Below are 22,479 nucleotides of genomic sequence, written 5' to 3'. Positions count from 1 at the left end.
GGTCTAACTCGTCCGTCCCTCCACACTGGCCTGAAGCAGACTGGTCTAACTCGTCCGTCCCTCCACACTGTCCTGAAGCAGACTGGTCTAACTCGTCCATCCCTCCACACTGGCCAGAAGCAGACTGGTCTAACTCGTCCATCCCTCCTCACTGTCCTGAAGCAGACTGGTCTAACTCGTCCACCCCTCCACACTGGCCTGAAGCAGACTGGTCTAACTCGTCCATCCCTCCACACTGGCCAGAAGCAGACTGGTCTAACTCGTCCACCCCTCCACACTGTCCTGAAGCAGACTGGTCTAACTCGTCCGTCCCTCCACACTGTCCCTCCAGACTGGTCTAACTCGTCCGTCCCTCCACACTGTCCTGAAGCAGACTGGTCTAACTCGTCCACCCCTCCACACTGGTCTAACTCGTCCGTCCCTCCACACTGTCCTGAAGCAGACTGGTCTAACTCGTCCGTCCCTCCAGACTGGTCTAAAGCAGACTGGTCTAACTCGTCCGTCCCTCCACACTGTCCTGAAGCAGACTGGTCTAACTCGTCCATCCCTCCACACTGGCCTGAAGCAGACTGGTCTAACTCGTCCGTCCCTACACACTGTCCTGAAGCAGACTGGTCTAACTCGTCCATCCCTCCACACTGGCCAGAAGCAGACTGGTCTAACTCGTCCACCCCTCCACACTGTCCTGAAGCAGACTGGTCTAACTCGTCCATCCCTCCACACTGTCCCTCCAGACTGGTCTAACTCGTCCGTCCCTCCACACTGTCCTGAAGCAGACTGGTCTAACTCGTCCACCCCTCCACACTGGTCTAACTCGTCCACCCCTCCACACTGGCCAGAAGCAGACTGGTCTAACTTGTCCACCCCTCCACACTGGCCTGAAGCAGACTGGTCTAACTCGTCCGTCCCTCCAGACTGGTCTAAAGCAGACTGGTCTAACTCGTCTATCCCTCCACACTGGCCAGAAGCAGACTGGTCTAACTCGTCCGTCCCTCCACACTGGCCTGAAGCAGACTGGTCTAACTCGTCCGTCCCTCCACACTGTCCTGAAGCAGACTGGTCTAACTCGTCCATCCCTCCACACTGGCCTGAAGCAGACTGGTCTAACTCGTCCGTCCCTCCACACTGTCCTGAAGCAGACTGGTCTAACTCGTCCATCCCTCCACACTGGCCTGAAGCAGACTGGTCTAACTCGTCCGTCCCTCCACACTGTCCTGAAGCAGACTGGTCTAACTCGTCCGTCCCTCCACACTGTCCTGAAGCAGACTGGTCTAACTCGTCCGTCCCTCCACACTGTCCTGAAGCAGACTGGTCTAACTCGTCCATCCCTCCACACTGGCCAGAAGCAGACTGGTCTAACTCGTCCATCCCTCCACACTGGCCTGAAGCAGACTGGTCTAACTCGTCCGTCCCTCCACACTGTCCTGAAGCAGACTGGTCTAACTCGTCCACCCCTCCACGCTGGTCTGAAGCAGACTGGTCTAACTCGTCCGTCCCTCCACACTGTCCTGAAGCAGACTGGTCTAACTCGTCCATCCCTCCACACTGGCCTGAAGCAGACTGGTCTAACTCGTCCGTCCCTACACACTGTCCTGAAGCAGACTGGTCTAACTCGTCCATCCCTCCACACTGGCCAGAAGCAGACTGGTCTAACTCGTCCATCCCTCCACACTGGCCAGAAGCAGACTGGTCTAACTCGTCCATCCCTCCACACTGTCCTGAAGCAGACTGGTCTAACTCGTCCACCCCTCCATACTGGTCTAACTCGTCCATCCCTCCACACTGGCCAGAAGCAGACTGGTCTAACTCGTCCACCCCTCCACACTGTCCTGAAGCAGACTGGTCTAACTCGTCCACCCCTCCACACTGTCCTGAAGCAGACTGGTCTAACTCGTCCACCCCTCCACACTGGCCAGAAGCAGACTGGTCTAACTCGTCCATCCCTCCACACTGGCCAGAAGCAGACTGTAATGATTAATGAATGATACTCTGGTGAAACTGAATGGTTAATCTGTCAGACCTTTTAACAGGTTTAACTGAACTGAAAGGACCAGTGGATCCTCCCATGACCACAGAAAAATGTTCAAGCTCTCTGTGCGGTCTTAAATGTCAACTGTAGTTGAGTTACACTGCTGTGTTAACAGTGTGTCTGTCTGTTACGCTGTGTTAGGTGTGTTAACAGTGTGTCTGTCTGTTACGCTGTGTTAACAGTGTGCCTGTGTCTGTCTGTTACGCTGTATTAGCTGTGTTAACAGTGTGTTTGTTACGCTGTGTTAACAGTGTGTCTGTCTGTTACGCTGTGTTAACAGTGTGCCTGTGTCTGTCTGTTACGCTGTATTAGCTGTGTTAACAGTGTGTTTGTTACGCTGTGTTAACAGTGTGTCTGTCTGTTACGCTGTGTTAGGTGTGTTAACAGTGTGTCTGTCTGTTACGCTGTATTAGCTGTGTTAACAGTGTGTTTGTTACGCTGTGTTAACAGTGTGTCTGTCTGTTACGCTGTGTTAACAGTGTGCCTGTGTCTGTCTGTTACGCTGTGTTAGGTGTGTTAACAGTGTGTTTGTTACGCTGTGTTAACAGTGTGTCTGTCTGTTACGCTGTGTTAACAGTGTGCCTGTGTCTGTCTGTTACGCTGTATTAGCTGTGTTAACAGTGTGTTTGTTACGCTGTGTTAACAGTGTGTCTGTCTGTTACGCTGTGTTAGGTGTGTTAACAGTGTGTCTGTGTGTTAACAGTGTGTCTGTGTCTCCCCCACCAGTCGGACCAAACCAGACAGGAGGAGTTTCTCCTGTAGCAGCAGTTCTGTCACACTACGCAGCTCCGCCGCCTCAGACGCTCAACATTCCTCCCCTGTCGGGGAAACCTGCGGTGAGACTGGCTGGGGGGGAGAAACCTCGTTTTGACCAGGACCCAAACACACCTCTTAATTAGCTCAGAGCCAGGACCTAAACACACTCACCCATTCTCTTCTTTTTTTTTTACACACTCTAACCATGCTCATAGCTCATAGCTACAGACCCAAACTGTTTTGTAATATTCATATGGTATATAAACATATTATGTGTAGTTGTGTAGTCCAAACATGTCAAACAGTCTTGCTATCTAATAGTTTAACCTCTCTGGGGTAGGTGGGACGCAATCGTCCCACCTGGCCAATAGCCAGGGAAAATATTCATATTCAAAATATCCATATTCAAATAAAATGATATAAAAATCAAACTTTCATTAAATCACACATGTAAGATACCAAATTAAAGCTACACTCGTTGTGAATCCAGCCAACATGTCAGATTTCAAAAAAGCTTTTCGGCGAAAGCATAAGATGCTATTATCTGATGATAGCACAATGTCAACAAAGAGAGTGTAGCATATTTCAACACTGCAGGCACGACACAAAACACAGAAATAAAAATATAATTCATGCCTTACCTTTGACGAGCTTCTGTTGTTGGCACTCCAATATGTCCCATAAACATCACAAATGGTCCTTTTGTTCGATTAATTCCGTCGATATATATCCAAAATGTCCATTTATTTGGCGCGTTTCATCCAGAAAAACACAGCTTCCAACTTGCGCAACGTCACTACAAAATATATCAACAGTTACACGTAAACTTTACCAAAACATTTCAAACTACTTTTGTAATACAACGTTAGGTATTTTTAAACGTTAATAATCGATCAATTTGAAGACGGGATGATCTGTGTTCAATACAAAAAGAAAACAAACTGCCGCAACTTTTTTGGTAATGTGCCTCTCTCAAACAATTTACTTCAAGTGACCCTCCTTTACGATGGCCGTACTTCTTCATTACACAAAGGAATAACCTCAACCAATTTCCAAAGACTGGTGACATCCAGTGGAAGCGGGAGGAACTGCAAACAAGTCCCTTAGAAATCTGGTTTCCCAATGAAAACTCATTGAAAGACAGTGACCTCAAAAAACATCTAAATTCTGAATGGTTTGTCCTCAGGGTTTTGCCTGCTACATAAGTTCTGTTATGCTCACAGACATGATTCAAACAGTTTTAGAAACTTCAGAGTGTTTTCTATCCAAATCTACTAATAATATGCATATCTTATATTCTGGGGATGAGTAGAAGGAAGTTGAAATTGGGCACGCTATTTATTCAAAAGTGTAAATGCTGCCCCCTACCCCGAAGAAGTTAAAACAAACTTTTTTAGAGAAAGCTAATGTTGGTGAGATGAGGCAAACATGTTGTTTATCTCCAGGTCCAGCCTGTCTACTCAGCCCCCCCGGTCGTAGAGCCTGGCCCGGGGACTGGGGCTAATGCTGGCCCTAGTGGTGACCCTGGTGCTGGTCTCAGTCCTGGTACTTCTGGTCTGGAGTCATCGGTGGGGAAGACCCTGGCAGAGCAGGTTCCAAGCAGCTTCAGCAACATTCCTCCTAAAGAGAAGCACACGCCGCTGTACGAGAGGTCTTCTCCCATCAACCCCTGTTTTCCCCCGGGGGGCACGGCCGCCACCAGCCCCTCCTCCCCCTCCTCCTCCTCCTCCACCACCTCCTCAGAGAACGAGGACAACGCAGGCTTCACTGCCAAGTAGGTTTTGTTATTGTACCTATTACTCTACACACTGCCATGTCCGGATGGCCACCAATTTTTCAAGTGAATTAACACGCCTCAGTTAGCAGGCTCCATCCAGCAAGCTAAATCTCACACGGTAGCAAAAACTAACTAGCAGAAATTGTTAACAAGTTAGAAATGATTTAAACACACGTTGCTGTAGGCTACTATTTACTAGTTAACAACAAATCATGTATATCATATAAAATATATTCACCCCACCCAGTATTGTAATCAAAACGTATCATAAAGCATGTAGTCCTTGGTTCAGACAGTGTAGTAGTGTTGGGCTCAATAGCATGTCATTAGTGGGCCAGATCTTGAGAATCAGCTGTACATGTGATGGAAAAGAGTGCACTGTGCATACAGAGGGTTGCAATCCCATTGAATTGAGGATAGTTTAACCAAAATATGCCACAAGACCTAGAATTTCCTTACATGTATCCCACAAAAAAAGGTTCACTGTTATAAGCTAACTTTTTTTGATGAATTTAAGCAAAATTCATCAAAAAATCCCGGATTTAAATTCCCATGGACAATTTCAGGAAATAATTCTGGAAATTTCCCAGAAAGTTTCCGACCTTGTGCAACCCTGGTTCAGACTGAGGCTCAGAACCAGAAGAATAATCAGATGTCATGATTCATTTCTTCCATCGGAGTCGTTATCATTCAGAGATTTTTAGCAACGCTAACGCAGCATGTGTAACCATTGGTCTTGATCTTCATGCCATTTATAAATGAAGCAGGCTCTCACGGTGTACTCCTAGTAGGCCAGAGTAGACTGATTTTAAACTGGATCTAGTGGACTGATAGAGGGTACATACCATTTACATTACAATGGATCAATACAATAAATAGAATGACCCTGTTCTTCATTCACAATTGGTGATTACATCATTATGCATCGCATCGTTCACTACCCCTCATCAACTCACCCATTCTCTTCTTCTAGGTATCATTCACTTCCTCTCACTCATCAACTCACCCATTCTCTTCTTCTAGGTATCATTCACTTCCTCTCACTCATCAACTCACCCATTCTCTTCTTCTATGTATCAGTCACTTCCTCTAACTCATCAACTCACCCATTCTCTTCTTCTAGGTATCATTCACTTCCTCTAACTCATCAACTCACCCATTCTCTTCTTCTAGGTATCATTCACTTCCTCTCACTCATCAACTCACCCATTCTCTTCTTCTATGTATCATTCACTTCCTCTCACTCATCAACTCACACATTCTCTTCTTCTAGGTATCATTCACTTCCTCTCACTCATCAACTCACCCATTCTCTTCTTCTATGTATCAGTCACTTCCTCTAACTCATCAACTCACCCATTCTCTTCTTCTAGGTATCATTCACTTCCTCTCACTCATCAACTCACCCATTCTCTTCTTCTATGTATCATTCACTTCCTCTCACTCATCAACTCACACATTCTCTTCTTCTAGGTATCATTCACTTCCTCTCACTCATCAACTCACCCATTCTCTTCTTCTATGTATCATTCACTTCCTCTCACTCATCAACTCACACATTCTCTTCTTCTAGGTATCATTCACTTCCTCTAACTCATCAACTCACCCATTCTCTTCTTCTAGGTATCATTCACTTCCTCTAACTCATCAACTCACCCATTCTCTTCTTCTAGGTATCATTCACTTCCTCTAACTCATCAACTCACCCATTCTCTTCTTCTAGGTATCATTCACTTCCTCTAACTCATCAACTCACCCATTCTCTTCTTCTAGGTATCAGTCACTTCCTCTAACTCATCAACTCACCCATTCTCTTCTTCTAGGTATCATTCACTTCCTCTCACTCATCAACTCACCCATTCTCTTCTTCTATGTATCATTCACTTCCTCTAACTCATCAACTCACCCATTCTCTTCTTCTAGGTATCATTCACTTCCTCTAACTCATCAACTCACCCATTCTCTTCTTTTCTCCCCAGCATACTTTTCATCTTTTGTGTGAAATTATTTTCGGTTTAGGTTCAGTTTCGAGGCAAATATTGGGGACATTATCAACCCTACAAATGTCTTAGTCAATACGGTTCCAATATCCTGTCTCCAACTGCCATGTCAGCACCATTATTTTACATACTACATTACTCAAAGTCAAATCAAAACCGTTACAATACATTATCCTAATACATTATCACACGCTTATCCTCTTGTTCCCGTAGTCATGTAAGTGACCATAAAGGAGGATGGGACAGACCATCAGAGAGCACAGCAGAGGGGGAACTGGGAGGATGGGACAAACCATCAGAGAGCACAGCAGTGGGGGAGCTGGGAGACCAAACCAAGGTATGGTTCAGCACAGAGTCTGAAATCTTACATCGTACCGTGATGTTTACAAAGAACAACGTTAGTGTCAGTTCTATATATAGTGGAATGCCTGGAGATCCCATAATATACATGTACAGCTGTTTACCGTGCCTTCAGAAAGTATTCAGACACCTTCACTTTTTTCCACATTTTGTTACGTTACAGATTAAATTAAATTACATTAAAAATGTTCCTCATCAATCTACACACAATACCCCATAATGACAAAGTGAAAACAGGTTTTTAGAAATGTTTGCAAATGTATTAAAAACATTTTTTTTTTTAAATACCGTATTTACATATGTATTCAGATCCTTTTTTATGAGACTAAATTGAATTGATTGGACATGATTTGGAAAGGCACACACCTGTCTATATAAGGTCCCACAGTTGACAGTGCATTTCAGAGCAAAAACCAAGCCATGAGGTCAAAGGAAATGTCCGTAGAGCTCCGAGACAGGATTGTGTCGAGGCACAGATCTGGGAAAGGTTACCAATAATGTCTGCAGTATTGAAGGTCCCAAAGAACACAGTGGCCGCCATCATTATTAAATGGTAGAAATTTGGAACCACCAAGACTCTTCCTGGAGCTGGTCACCCAGCTAAACCTAGCAACCGGGGGAGAAGGACCTTGGTCAGGGAGATGACCAAGAACCCGATGGTCACTCTGACAGAGCTCCAGAGTTCCTCTGTGGAGATGTTAGAACCTTCCAGAAGGACAACCATCTCTGCAGAACTCCACCAATCAGGCCTTTATGGTAGAGTGGCCAGACGGAAGTCACTTCTTAGTTAAAGGCAAATGACAGTCCGCTTTGAATTTACCGTAGGGCACCTAAAGGACACTCAGACCATGAGAAAAATATTCTGGTCTGATGAAACCAATATTAAACTCTTTGGGCTGAATGCCAAGCTTCACGTCTAGAGGAAACCAGTCACCGCTCATCACCTGGCCAATACCATCCCTAAGGTGAAGCATGGTGGTGGCAGCATCATGCTGTGGGGGTGTTTTTCAGCAGCAGGGACTGGGAGACTAGTCAGGATCGAGGGAAAGATGAACGGCGCAAAGTACAGAGAGATCCTTAATGAAAACCTGCTCCAGAGCGCTCAGGACCTCAAACTGGGGCGAAGGTTCACCTTCCAACAGGACAACGATCCTAAACACACTGCCAAGACGACGCGGAAGTGGCTTTGGGAGAAGTCTCTGAATGTCGTTGAGTTTTCAGGAGAGACCTGAAAATAGCTGTGCACCAACACTCCCCATCCAAATCAAATGTATTTATATAGCCCTTCTTACATCAGCTGATATATCAAAGGGCTGTACAGAAACCCAGCCTAAAACCCCAAACAGCAAGCAATGCAGGTGTAGAAGCACAGTGGCTAGGAAAAACTCCCTTGATAGGCCGGAACCTAGGAAGAAACCTGAGAGGAACCAGGCTATGAGGGGTGGCCAGTCCTCTTCTGGCTGTGCCGGGTGGAGATTATAACAGAACATGGCCAAGATTTTCAAATGTTCATAGATGAACAGCAGGGTCAAATAATAATAATCACAGTGAACAGGTCAGGGTTCCATAGTCGCAGGAAGAACAGTTGAAACTGGAGCAGCAGCACGGCCAGGTGGACTGGGGACAACAAGGAGTCATCATGCCAGGTAGTCCTGAGGCATGGTCCTAGGGCTCAGGTCCTCCGAGAGAGAAAGAAAGAAAGAAAAGACTGAGCATACTTAAATTCACACAGGACACTGGATAAGACAGGAGAAATACTCCAGATATAACAGACTGACTCTAGTCCCCCGACACATAAACTACTGCAGCATAAATACTGGAGGCTGAGACAGGAGGGGTCAGGAGACACTGTGGCCCCATCCAATGATACCCCCGGATAGGGCCAAACAGGCAGGATATAACCCCACCCACTTTGCCAAAGCACAGCCCCCACACCACTAGAGGGATATCTTCAACCACCAACTTACCATCCTGAGACAAGGCCGAGTATAGCCCACAAAGATCTCCGCCACGGCACAACCCAAGGGGGGGCGCCAACCCGAACAGGAAGAACACATCAGTGACTCAACCCACTCAAGTGACACACCCCTCCTAGGGACGGCATGGAAGAGCACCAGTAAGCCAGTGACTCAGCCCCTGTAATAGGGTTAGAGGCAGAGAATCGCAGTGGAGAGAGGGGAACCGGCCACGCAGAGACAGCAAGGGCGGTTCGTTGCTCCAGTGCCTTTCCGTTCACCTTCACACTCCTGGGCCAGACTACACTCAATCATATGACCCACTGAAGAGATGAGTCTTCAGTAAACACTTAAAGGTTGAGACCGAGTCTGCGTCTCTCACATGGGTAGGCAGACCGTTCCATACAAATGGAGCTCTATAGGAGAAAGCCCTGCCTCCAGCTGTTTGCTTAGAAATTCTCGGGACAATTAGGAGGCCTGCGTCTTGTGACCGTAGCGTACAACCTGACAGAGCTTGAGGATCTGCATAGAAGAATGGGAGAAACTCCCCAAATAAAAGTGTGCCAAGCTTATAGAGGCTGTAATCGCTGATAAATGTGCTTCAACAAAGTACTGAGTAAAGGGTCTGAATATTTAAATGTGTTATTTCATTTTTTGTTGTTGCAAATAACAAATCAAAAATGTTTTTTTGCTTTGTCATTATGGGGTATTGTGTGAAGATTGATGAGGTAATTATTTTTTTTAAATACATTTTAGAATTAAATAAGATAAAATGTGGAAAAAGCGAAGGTGTCGGGAGTATTTTCCGAATGCTCTGCACTGTATATATGGTAGAGACAGGATATGGACTGTTGTTGCTTCTGAATGAACATATTTTCATAAATATTGAATGAATTAATGCTTTTATGGGGGAACACCCTATCATTTGTACAAATTTGTAAAAACATAATGTCACTGACATTATGGGGTATTGTGGGTAGGCCAGTGATACAAACTCTCAATTTAATCAATTTTTTAAATTCTAAGCTGTAACACAACAAAATGTGGAAAAAGTCCAGGGTTGTGAGTACTTCCTGGATACTTCCTGGATACTTCCTGGATACTTCCTGGATACTTCCTGGATACTTCCTGGATACTTCCTGAAGGCAGTTAATATTCTGAAGCCATGTGGATGTTTGGTTCCGTCACCCTGGAGGTTCTGAGATGATTAGCAGGCACCCTGGAGGTTCTGAGATGTGATGATTAGCAGGCGCCCTGGAGGTTCTGAGATGTGATGATTAGCAGGCACCCTGGAGGTTCTGAGATGATTAGCAGGCACCCTGGAGGTTCTGAGATGAGATGATTAGCAGGCACCCTGGAGGTTCTGAGATGATTAGCAGGCACCCTGGAGGTTCTGAGATGTGATGATTAGCAGGCACCCTGGAGGTTCTGAGATGTGATGATTAGCAGGCACCCTGGAGGTTCTGAGATGAGATGATTAGCAGGCACCCTGGAGGTTCTGAGATGATTAGCAGGCACCCTGGAGGTTCTGAGATGTGATGATTAGCAGGCACCCTGGAGGTTCTGAGATGTGATGATTAGCAGGCACCCTGGAGGTTCTGAGATGAGATGATTAGCAGGCACCCTGGAGGTTCTGAGATGTGATGATTAGCAGGCACCCTGGAGGTTCTGAGATGATTAGCAGGCACCCTGGAGGTTCTGAGATGTGATGATTAGCAGGCACCCTGGAGGTTCTGAGATGAGATGATTAGCAGGCACCCTGGAGGTTCTGAGATGAGATGATTAGCAGGCACCCTGGAGGTTCTGAGATGTGATGATTAGCAGGCACCCTGGAGGTTCTGAGATGTGATGATTAGCAGGCACCCTGGAGGTTCTGAGATGTGATGATTAGCAGGCACCCTGGAGGTTCTGAGATGATTAGCAGGCACCCTGGAGGTTCTGAGATGAGATGATTAGCAGGCACCCTGGAGGTTCTGAGATGTGATGATTAGCAGGCACCCTGGAGGTTCTGAGATGTGATGATTAGCAGGCACCCTGGAGGTTCTGAGATGAGATGATTAGCAGGCACCCTGGAGGTTCTGAGATGAGATGATTAGCAGGCACCCTGGAGGTTCTGAGATGATTAGCAGGCACCCTGGAGGTTCTGAGATGATTAGCAGGCACCCTGGAGGTTCTGAGATGATTAGCAGGCACCCAACTGTAGAAAGCGATTTCAAAACGCAATATCTGAACTTTTCCATTGAGAACCCTGACAGCCCTCTTCTCCCCTCTCAGGCTAACCCAACGGTGACCCCTCCTGTGGCTCAGGGGTTAGAGGTCAGCGGTCATCTGAATGCCCAGATCCCGTCTTTGCTGTCAATGCCGACCAGGAACCACATGGACATCACTACGCCTCCACTCCCCATGGTGGCTCCAGAGGTCCTCAGAGTGGCCCAACACAGACACAAGAAGGGCCTGATGTACCCCTACATCTACCACATCCTTACCAAGGTACACCTACCACCTCCTTACTAAGTTACCCCTCCACTCCCCATGGTGGCTCCAGAGGTCCTCAGAGTGGCCCAACACAGACACAAGAAGGGCCTGATGTACCCCTACATCTACCACATCCTTACCAAGGTACACCTACCACCTCCTTACTAAGTTACCCCTCCACTCCCCATGGTGGCTCCAGAGGTCCTCAGAGTGGCCCAACACAGACACAAGAAGGGCCTGATGTACCCCTACATCTACCACATCCTTACCAAGGTACACCTACCACCTCCTTACTAAGTTACCCCTCCACTCCCCATGGTGGCTCCAGAGGTCCTCAGAGTGGCCCAACACAGACACAAGAAGGGCCTGATGTACCCCTACATCTACCACATCCTTACCAAGGTACCCCTTTTATCTACCACAACCTACATCTACCATATTCTAAGGTACCCCTACATCTACCATATTCTAAGGGACACCTACCATGTTCTAAGGGACCCCAACACCTACCATGTTCTAAGGTATCCCTACACCTACCACAACCTACACCTACCATATTCTAAGGTACCCCTACCATATTCTAAGGGACCCCTACACCTACCATGTTCTAAGGGACCCCTACACCTACCATGTTCTAAGGGACCCCTACACCTACCATGTTCTAAGGGACCCCTACACCTACCATGTTCTAAGGGACCCCTACACCTACCATGTTCTAAGGGACCCCTACACCTACCATGTTCTAAGGGACCCCTACACCTACCATGTTCTAAGGGACCCCTACACCTACCATGTTCTAAGGGACCCCTACACCTACCATGTTCTAAGGGACCCCTACACCTACCATGTTCTAAGGGACCCCTACACCTACCATGTTCTAAGGGACCCCTACACCTACCATGTTCTAAGGGACCCCTACACCTACCATGTTCTAAGGGACCCCTACACCTACCATGTTCTAAGGGACCCCGACACCTACCATGTTCTAAGGGACCCCGACACCTACCATGTTCTAAGGGACCCCGACACCTACCATGTTCTAAGGGACCCCTACACCTACCATGTTCTAAGGTACACCTACCATGTTCTAAGGTACCCCTACATCTACCATGTTCTAAGGTACCCCTACATCTACCATGTTCTAAGGTACCCCTAGAATATGTCTCATGGTCTAACAAACACTGCTGTAGCTCTGCCACCTTTCACCGCAGATGGGGCAGGGCGCCATCGGAGGATGTAGTGGATTGAGACCCAGCCCATGCAAAATAACCGATATCGCTAGCTTAAATTGATGGAGTTTGTTGGGGATCTTTTTTATTTTGCTAATTTGATTTATGCGGGACATCGACTCTTTTTTTTTTTGAAAGAGTGTTGTGTTTTCAGGGGGAGATAAAGCTGTCCGTCACCATAGAGGATGAGGCCAATCAGGAGCTCCCGTCAGCAGTGCAGCTGTTCAGACCCATCCGCCAGTATGTTTACGGGGTACTCTTCAGCCTGGCTGAAGCCAAGAAGAAGGCTGAGAGACTAGCCATGAGGCGCAACCGTCTGCCTGAATGTAAGACACTGCTACCTAGCTATATTACTAATGTAAGACACTGCTACCTAGCTATATTACTAATGTAAGACACTGCTACCTAGCTATATTACTAATGTAAGACACTGCTACCTAGCTCTATTACTAGTGTAAGACACTGCTACCTAGCTCTATTACTAATGTAAGACACTGCTACCTAGCTCTATTACTAATGTAAGACACTGCTACCTAGCTATATTACTAATGTAAGACACTGCTACCTAGCTATATTACTAATGTAAGACACTGCTACCTAGCTATACTACTAATGTAAGACACTGCTACCTAGCTATATTACTAATGTAAGACACTGCTACCTAGCTATATTACTAATGTAAGACACTGCTACCTAGCTATATTACTAATGTAAGACACTGCTACCTAGCTATATTACTAATGTAAGACACTGCTACCTAGCTATATTACTAATGTAAGACACTGCTACCTAGCTATACTACTAATGTAAGACACTGCTACCTAGCTACACTACTAATGTAAGACACTGCTACCTAGCTACATTACTAATGTAAGACACTGCTACCTAGCTACACTACTAATGTAAGACACTGCTACCTAGCTACATTACTAATGTAAGACACTGCTACCTAGCTACACTACTAATGTAAGACACTGCTACCTAGCTATATTACTAATGTAAGACACTGCTACCTAGCTATATTACTAATGTAAGACACTGCTACCTAGCTATATTACTAATGTAAGACACTGCTACCTAGCTATATTACTAATGTAAGACACTGCTACCTAGCTATATTACTAATGTAAGACACTGCTACCTAGCTATATTACTAATGTAAGACACTGCTACCTAGCTATATTACTAATGTAAGACACTGCTACCTAGCTATATTACTAATGTAAGACACTGCTACCTAACTATACTACTAATGTAAGACACTGCTACCTAGCTATATTACTAATGTAAGACACTGCTACCTAGCTCTATTACTAATGTAAGACACTGCTACCTAGCTATATTACTAATGTAAGACACTGCTACCTAACTATACTACTAATGTAAGACACTGCTACCTAGCTCTATTACTAATGTACTATGTAAGAAACTACTACCTACCTATACTACTAATGTAAGAAACTACTACCTATAATATACTCTACTACTAATGTTTGAAACTAAGAATTACCTATACTCTACTACCTATGTAAGAAACTACTACCTATACTATACTCTACTACTAATGTATGAAACTACTACCTACCTATACTACTAATGTAAGAAAATACTAACTACCTATACTCTACTACTAATGTAAGAAACTACTACCTATACTATACTACTAATGTAAGAAAATACTAACTACCTATACTCTACTACTAATGTAAGAAACTACTACCTATACTATACTACTAATGTAAGAAACTGCTCCCTACCTATACTCCTAATGTATGAAACTACTACCTACCTATATTACTAATGTAAGAAACTGCTACCTACCTACACTCTACTACCAGCTAGTCTTTATTAGCTCGTCTCTACTGACCCAAGTCCTAGTAGAAGGCTGAGAGACTGGGATGCCACCGTCTGCCAGAGTGCTGGAGTCAGACCAGGTAGCCTGGAGTCAGACCAGGTAGCCTGGAGTCAGACCAGGTAGCCTGGAGTCAGACCAGGTAGCCTGGAGTCAGACCAGGTAGCCTGGAGGCAGACCAGATAGCCTGGAGTCAGACCAGGTAGCCTGGAGGCAGACCAGCAACAGGTTCAAATCTGACAGGAAGGGTTTCTGACATTAGTATCCTAGAGGCCTTCTCTTGTTGTTGTTGAGCAAAGCTCTTCATCTCTAAACGGCTCCCTATACTGAGACCCAATGCCTCAACCCCTCAGTGTATTTATTGCTATTTGTGTGACCGACCACCTCGATTCGGGCTTATGTTGAGAAATTTGAAATTGTGTTTTTTACATTTGATTAAAGTAGAGACTCGGCTAGAAAATGGTATATCCATACACTGCTGTTGAGGAACAATGGGAAAGTCATTCTGCATTGAAAGTTGATAAACTGGTAACCCCACTTTTGGGAAAATGGTCCTTGAATATTTTGGTACAGCACCTGGAATGCTCTACTTTGTCTACACCCATTCAGCATTGTTCACACCCTCTTAATCCTTAGCCCCACCCATCTCTTTAAGGATTCACATCTGAGGCCATGTGCTAAACAGAGGGAGTAGTGTAGTAAACAACCAAAGATTAAGACTAAAAGTGGTGAACGTAGTAACCTACAATAAGGAAAAACTCCAGGTAACCCTAACCCTTTATCTAGTCCTTGGCCTATATCCTTATCTGATTTATGTGCAGGTCATGTTGTTCTTGACTTTACTATCTCTGGTAAACACACATGTTCAGACACACCTGGCTAACTTGATGGGTCATGTAATCATCTGGCATAGTGGAGTCTTGGTAAACAATGAACCATAATCCCAAGCCGTAATGTACAAACGGATTGTCATAGCTAGCCACCATGCAGTAAATGCTAAAGCTAACCAACTAGGTTCAACGTTAGCTAGCTTGCTAACATTAGGCTATACCTAGCAATACAAATAACTTTTTGAGATAAAAAATATTACTACACCGATCATAATGGTAATGTTAGCTAGCGAGCCTGCAAGCTAACGTTCGCTCGCTAGCGAACAGTGTGCTTTTAAAAATATATATATTTTAAATTTCACCTTTATTTAACCAGGTTGGCCAGTTGAGAACAAGTTCTCATTTACAACTGCGACCTGGCCAAGATAAAGCAAAGCAGTGCGACACAAACAACAACACAGAGTTACACATGGAGTAAAACAAACATACAGTCAATAATACAGTAGAAAGATGAAAAATCTATATACAGTGAGTGCAAATGAGGGGAGGTAAGGCAATAAATAGGCCATGGTGGCGAAGTAATTACAATATAGCAATTAGACACTGGAATAGTAGATGTGCAGAAGATGAATGTGCAAGTAGAGATACTGGGGTGCAAAGGAGCAAAAAAAGAAAAAACAATATGGGGATGAGGTAGTTGGATGGGCTATTTACAGATGGGCTATGTACAGGTGCAGTGATCTGTGAGCTGCTCTGACAGCAGGTGCTTAAAGCTAGTGAGGGAGATATGAGTCTCCAGCTTCAGTGATTTTTGCAGTTCGTTCCAGTCATTGGCAGTAGAGAACTGGAAGGAAAGGCGACCAAAGGTGTTGGCTTTGGGGGTGACCAGTGAGATATACCTGCTGGAGCGCGTGCTACGGGTGGGTGCTGCTATGGTGACCAGTGAGCTGAGATAAGGCGATGCTTTACCTAGCAGAGACTTGTAGATGACCTGGAGTGGGTTTGGCGACGAGTATGACGCGAGGGCCAGCCAACGAGAGCATGCAGGTCGCAGTGGTGGGTAGTATATGGGGCTTTGGTGACAAAACGGATGGCACTGTGATAGACTGCATCCAATTTGTTGAGTAGAGTGTTGGAGGCTATTTTATAGATGACATCGCCAAAGTCGAGGATCGGTAGGATAGTCAGTTTTACGAGGGTATGTTTGGCAGCATGAGTGAAGGATGCTTTGTTGCGAAATAGGAAGCCGATTCTAGATTTAATTTTGGATTGGAGATGCTTAATATGAGTCTGGAAGGAGAGTTTACAGTCTAACCAGACACCTAGGTATTTATAGTTGTCCACATATTCAAAGTCAGAACCATCCAGAGTAGTGATGCTGGACGTGCGGGCAGGTGCGGGCAGCAATCGGTTGAAGAGCATGCATTTAGTTTTACTTGCATTTAAGAGCAGTTGGAGGCCACGGAAGGAGAGTTGTATGGCATTGAAGCTCGTCTGGAGGTTAGTTAACTATTCTAGGATAGGTGGGACGGAAGCGTCCCACTTGGCCAAAATCCAGAAAAAATGTAGTGCGCCAAATTCCAATATATTACTATAAAAATCAATCTTTCATGAAATCACACATGAAAGCACACCAAACAATTATGTTAGCTCAGTACATAGCCACAGAAAAACACAGCCATTTTCCCAGCAAAAGATAGTAGTAACAAAAACCAGAAATAGAGATAAAATTAATCACTAACCTTAGATACACTTGTTCTTAATGCGACCGCTGTGTCAGATTTAAAAAAAACTTTACGTAAAAAGCACACCATGCAATAATATGAGACGGCGCTCAGATAGTAACAACATTTCTCCGCCATGTTGGAGTCAACAGAAATACGAAATTTCATCATAAATATTCCCTTACCTTTGATTATCTTCATCAGAAGGCAGTGCCAGGAATCCTAGTTCCACAATAAATTGTTGTTTTGTTTGATAATGTCCATTACTTATGTCCAATTAGCTAATTTTGCTAGCATGTGTAGTACACGTGTCCAAACGCTCGCGCAGATGCAGGCGAACGTCGGACGAAAACTTCAAAAAGTTATATTCCAGGTCGAATAAACTGGTCAAATTTAGTAGAGAATCAATCTTCAGGATGTTGTTATCATTTATATCCAATAAGGTTCCAACCGGAGAATTCTTTTCAGTCTCTATAAGTAATTTAACGCATGGCGATATCATGAGGAAAGCGCGCGACCAGGAACTGGCAATCTGCCAGACCACTGACTCATTCCCCTCCCATCCGGTCCCACAACACAGCATAAGCTTCATTCCACGTTCTACTGACTGTTGACATCTAGTGGAAGGCGTACGAAGTGCAAACAGATCCATATATTACAGGGAATTGAATAGGCGATGACTTTAACAACGACCACTCTCATAATTTTCACTTCCTGTTTGGATTTTTTCTCAGGTTTTTGCCTGCCATATGAGTTCTGTTATACTCACAGACATCATTCAAACAGTTTTAGAAACTTCCGAGTGTTTTCTATCCAATAGTAATAATAATATGCATATATTAGCATGTGGGACAGAGTAGGAGGCAGTTCACTATGGGCACGAAATTCATCCAAAAGTGAAAATGCTGCCCCCTATACCAAAGAGTTAACACAGTGTCCAAAGAAGGGCCAGAGGTATACAAAATGGTGTCATCTGCGTAGAGGTGGATCAAAAAATCACCAGCTTCGAGAGCGACATCATTGATGTATACAGAGAAGAGAGTCGACACGAGAATTGAACCCTGTGGCACCCCTATAGAGACTGCAAGAGGTCCGGACAACAGGCCCTCCGATTTGACACACTGAACTCTATCAGAGAAGTAGATGGTGAACCAGGCGAGGCAGTCATTTGAGAAACCAAGGCTGTTGAGTCTGCGATAAGAATGTTGTGATTAACAGAGTCGAAAGTCTTGGCCAGGTCGATGAATACGACTGCACAGTTTTGTCTCTTATCGATGGCGGTTATGATATCGTTTAGGACCTTGAGCGTGGCTGAGGTGCACCCATGATCAGCTCGGAAACCAGATTGCATAGCGGAGAAGGTGCGGTGGGATTCGAAATGGTCGGTAATCTGTTTTTTGACTTGTCTTTCGAAGACCTTAGAAAGGCAGGGTAGGATGGATATAGGTCTGTAGCAGTTCGGGTCTAGAGTGTCTCCCCCTTTGAAGAGGGGGTTGACCGCGGCAGCTTTCCAATCTTTGGGAATCTCAGACGATACGAAGGAGACTTACAATGAAAATGACTTCCTGACAAAATTAGAATCGTATCTGAAAATGACCTAGACTCTTACTTGTATATAGTGCATTCGGAAAGTTTTCAGACCCTTTGACTTTTTCCACATTTTGTTACATTACAGCCTTATTCTGAAATGTATATAATTATGTTTTATTTCCTCGTCAATCTACACTCCGTAATCACAAAGAAAAAAGTTTTTAGAAATTTTTGCAATTGTTTTTCAAAAAATTTTTTTTAATCACATTTACATAGTAGGTATTCAGACCCTTTACTGAGTACTTTGTTGAAGCAACATTGGCAGCGATTACAGCCTCGAGTCTTCTTGGGTATGACGCTATAAACTTGACATACCTGTATTTGGGGAGTTTCTCCCATTCTCTGCAGATCCTCTCATACTCTGTCAGGTTGGATGTGGAGCGTCGCTGGACAGCAATTTTAAGGTTTCTCCAGAGATGTTCGATCGGGAACAAGTACGGGCTCTGGCTGGGCCCCTCAAGAACATTCAGATACTTCTCCCGAAGCCACTCCTGCGTTGTCTTGGCTGTTTGCTTAGGGTCGTTGTCCTGTTGGAAGGTGAACCTTCCCCCTTATCTGAGGTCCTGAGTGCTCTGGAGCAGGTTTTCATCAAGGATCTCTCTGTACTATGCTCCGTTCATCTTTCCCTCGATCCTGACTAGTCTCCCAGTCCCTGCTGCTGAAAAACATTCCCCATAGCATGATGCTGCCACCACCATGCTTCACCGTAGTGATGGTGCCAGGTCTCCTCCAGACGTGAAGCTTGGCATTCAGACCAAAGAGTTCAATCTTGGTTTCATCAGACCAGAGAATCTTGTTTCTCATGGTCTGAGTGTCCTTTAGGTGCCTTTTGGCAAATTCCAAGCGGGCTGTCATGTGCCTTTTACTGAGGAGTGGCTTCCGTCTGGCCACTCTACCATAAAGGCCTGATTGGTGGAGTGCTGCAGAGATGGTTGTCCTTCTGGAAGGTTCTATCTCCACAGAGGAACTCTGGAGCTCTGTCAGAGTGACCATCGGGTTCTTGGTCACTTCCATGACCAAGGCCCTTCTCCCCCGATTGATCAGTTTGACCGGGCGGCTAGCTCTAGGAAGAGTCTTGGTGGTTCCAAACTTCTTCCATTTAAGAATGAAGGAGGCAACCATGTTCTTGGGGACCTTCAATTCTGTCTCGTAGCTCTAGAGACAATTCCTTCGACCTCATGGCTTGGTTTTTGCTCTGAAATGCACTGTCAACTGTGGGACATTATATAGACAGGTGTGTCCCTTTCCAAATCATGTCCAATCAATTGAATTTACCACAGGTGGCCTCCAAACAAGTTGTAGAAACATCTCAAGGGTGATCAATGGAAACAGGATGCACCTGAGCTCAATTTAGAGTCTCATAGCAAAGGGTCTGAATACTTATGTAAATAATGATTTTTGTGTTTTATATTTTTAATACTTTTGCAAAAAAATTCTAAAAAGCCTGTTTTCACTTTGTCGTTATGGGGTATTGTGTGTAGATTGAGGAGGAAATTATTTTATTTAATCGATTTTAGAATAATGTAACAAAATGTGGAAAAAGGGAGATGGTTCTGAATTCTTTCCGAATGTAGATGGATGACCGCTTCACGGCAGACTGGATCCTCTTTAACTTAGTAAGATGCCATGTGCCCCATTTTCTGTTTGTTTTGCCCGTTGTCAAGTCACTCCGCTTCACACTGACCGTGTGCAGAAAGTAGTCCATCACAACTTTTCCCCAATGATCTTTGTCGATAGCGCCTGCAATGTTGTTGAGAGCAGTAGCAACACTTGCAGTTGTCCCCATGGCTAACGTTGTTAGCAATGTTGTTGAGAGCAGTAGCAACACTGTTGCAGTTGTCCCCATGGCTAACGTTGTTAGCAATGTTGTTGAGAGCAGTAGCAACACTGTTGCAGTTGTCCCCATGGCTAACGTTGTTAGCAATGTTGTTGAGAGCAGTAGCAACACTGTTGCAGTTGTCCCCATGGCTAACGTTGTTAGCAATGTTGTTGAGAGCAGTAGCAACACTGTTGCAGTTGTCCCCATGGCTAACGTTGTTAGCAATGTTGTTGAGAGCAGTAGCAACACTGTTGCAGTTGTCCCCATGGCTAACGTTGTTAGCAATGTTGTTGAGAGCAGTAGCAACACTGTTGCAGTTGTCCCCATGGCTAACGTTGTTAGCAATGTTGTTGAGAGCAGTAGCAACACTGTTGCAGTTGTCCCCATGGCTAACGTTGTCAGCAATGTTGTTGAGAGCAGTAGCAACACTGTTGCAGTTGTCCCCATGGCTAACGTTGTTAGCAATGTTGTTGAGAGCAGTAGCAACACTGTTGCAGTTGTCCCCATGGCTAACGTTGTTAGCAATGTTGTTGAGAGCAGTAGCAACACTGTTGCAGTTGTCCCCATGGCTAACGTTGTTAGCAATGTTGTTGAGAGCAGTAGCAACACTGTTGCAGTTGTCCCCATGGCTAACGTTGTTAGCAATGTTGTTGAGAGCAGTAGCAACACTGTTGCAGTTGTCCCCATGGCTAACGTTGTTAGCAATGTTGTTGAGAGCAGTAGCAACACTGTTGCAGTTGTCCCCATGGCTAACGTTGTTAGCAATGTTGTTGAGAGCAGTAGCAACACTGTTGCAGTTGTCCCCATGGCTAACGTTGTCAGCAATGTTGTTGAGAGCAGTAGCAACACTGTTGCAGTTGTCCCCATGGCTAACGTTGTTAGCAATGTTGTTGAGAGCAGTAGCAACACTGTTGCAGTTGTCCCCATGGCTAACGTTGGCAGCAATGTTGTTGAGAGCAGTAGCAACACTGTTGCAGTTGTCCCCATGGCTAACGTTGGCAGCAATGTTGTTGAGAGCAGTAGCAACACTGTTGCAGTTGTCCCCATGGCTAACGTTGTTAGCAATGTTGTTGAGAGCAGTAGCAACACTGTTGCAGTTGTCCCCATGGCTAACGTTGTTAGCAATGTTGTTGAGAGCAGTAGCAACACTGTTGCAGTTGTCCCCATGGCTAACGTTGTTAGCAATGTTGTTGAGAGCAGTAGCAACACTGTTGCAGTTGTCCCCATGGCTAACGTTGTTAGCAATGTTGTTGAGAGCAGTAGCAACACTGTTGCAGTTGTCCCCATGGCTAACGTTGTTAGCAATGTTGTTGAGAGCAGTAGCAACACTGTTGCAGTTGTCCCCATGGCTAACGTTGTTAGCAATGTTGTTGAGAGCAGTAGCAACACTTGCAGTTGTCCCCATGGCTAACGTTGTTAGCAATGTTGTTGAGAGCAGTAGCAACACTGTTGCAGTTGTCCCCATGGCTAACGTTGTTAGCAATGTTGTTGAGAGCAGTAGCAACACTGTTGCAGTTGTCCCCATGGCTAACGTTGTTAGCAATGTTGTTGAGAGCAGTAGCAACACTGTTGCAGTTGTCCCCATGGCTAACGTTGTTAGCAATGTTGTTGAGAGCAGTAGCAACACTGTTGCAGTTGTCCCCATGGCTAACGTTGTTAGCAATGTTGTTGAGAGCAGTAGCAACACTGTTGCAGTTGTCCCCATGGCTAACGTTGTTAGCAATGTTGTTGAGAGCAGTAGCAACACTGTTGCAGTTGTCCCCATGGCTAACGTTGTTAGCAATGTTGTTGAGAGCAGTAGCAACACTGTTGCAGTTGTCCCCATGGCTAACGTTGTCAGCAATGTTGTTGAGAGCAGTAGCAACACTGTTGCAGTTGTCCCCATGGCTAACGTTGTCAGCAATGTTGTTGAGAGCAGTAGCAACACTGTTGCAGTTGTCCCCATGGCTAACGTTGTCAGCAATGTTGTTGAGAGCAGTAGCAACACTGTTGCAGTTGTCCCCATGGCTAACGTTGTTAGCAATGTTGTTGAGAGCAGTAGCAACACTGTTGCAGTTGTCCCCATGGCTAACGTTGGCAGCAA

General features: G+C 45.2%; 1 protein-coding gene across 1 annotated transcript in view; it reads left to right on the top strand.

Annotated features, from left to right (window-relative positions):
- LOC120043565 (constitutive coactivator of PPAR-gamma-like protein 1) overlaps positions 1 to 22,479 on the top strand; it is a 53,362-nt gene that overhangs the window by 23,880 nt on the left and 7,003 nt on the right. The window contains exons 6-12 of the mRNA XM_038988123.1: positions 2,756 to 2,865; positions 4,231 to 4,559; positions 6,776 to 6,899; positions 11,152 to 11,367; positions 11,433 to 11,496; positions 11,651 to 11,754; positions 12,736 to 12,907. Of these exons, the coding sequence (XP_038844051.1) occupies positions 2,756 to 2,865; positions 4,231 to 4,559; positions 6,776 to 6,899; positions 11,152 to 11,367; positions 11,433 to 11,496; positions 11,651 to 11,754; positions 12,736 to 12,907 (1,119 nt within the window). The remainder of the gene's footprint in view (positions 1 to 2,755; positions 2,866 to 4,230; positions 4,560 to 6,775; positions 6,900 to 11,151; positions 11,368 to 11,432; positions 11,497 to 11,650; positions 11,755 to 12,735; positions 12,908 to 22,479) is intronic.

Source organism: Salvelinus namaycush, unplaced genomic scaffold (assembly GCF_016432855.1).
Source record: "Salvelinus namaycush isolate Seneca unplaced genomic scaffold, SaNama_1.0 Scaffold96, whole genome shotgun sequence".
Lineage (NCBI taxonomy): Eukaryota > Metazoa > Chordata > Actinopteri > Salmoniformes > Salmonidae > Salvelinus > Salvelinus namaycush.
The sequence above is the reverse complement of the archived record's forward strand: the minus strand, read 5'-3'. Positions and strand labels throughout refer to the sequence as shown.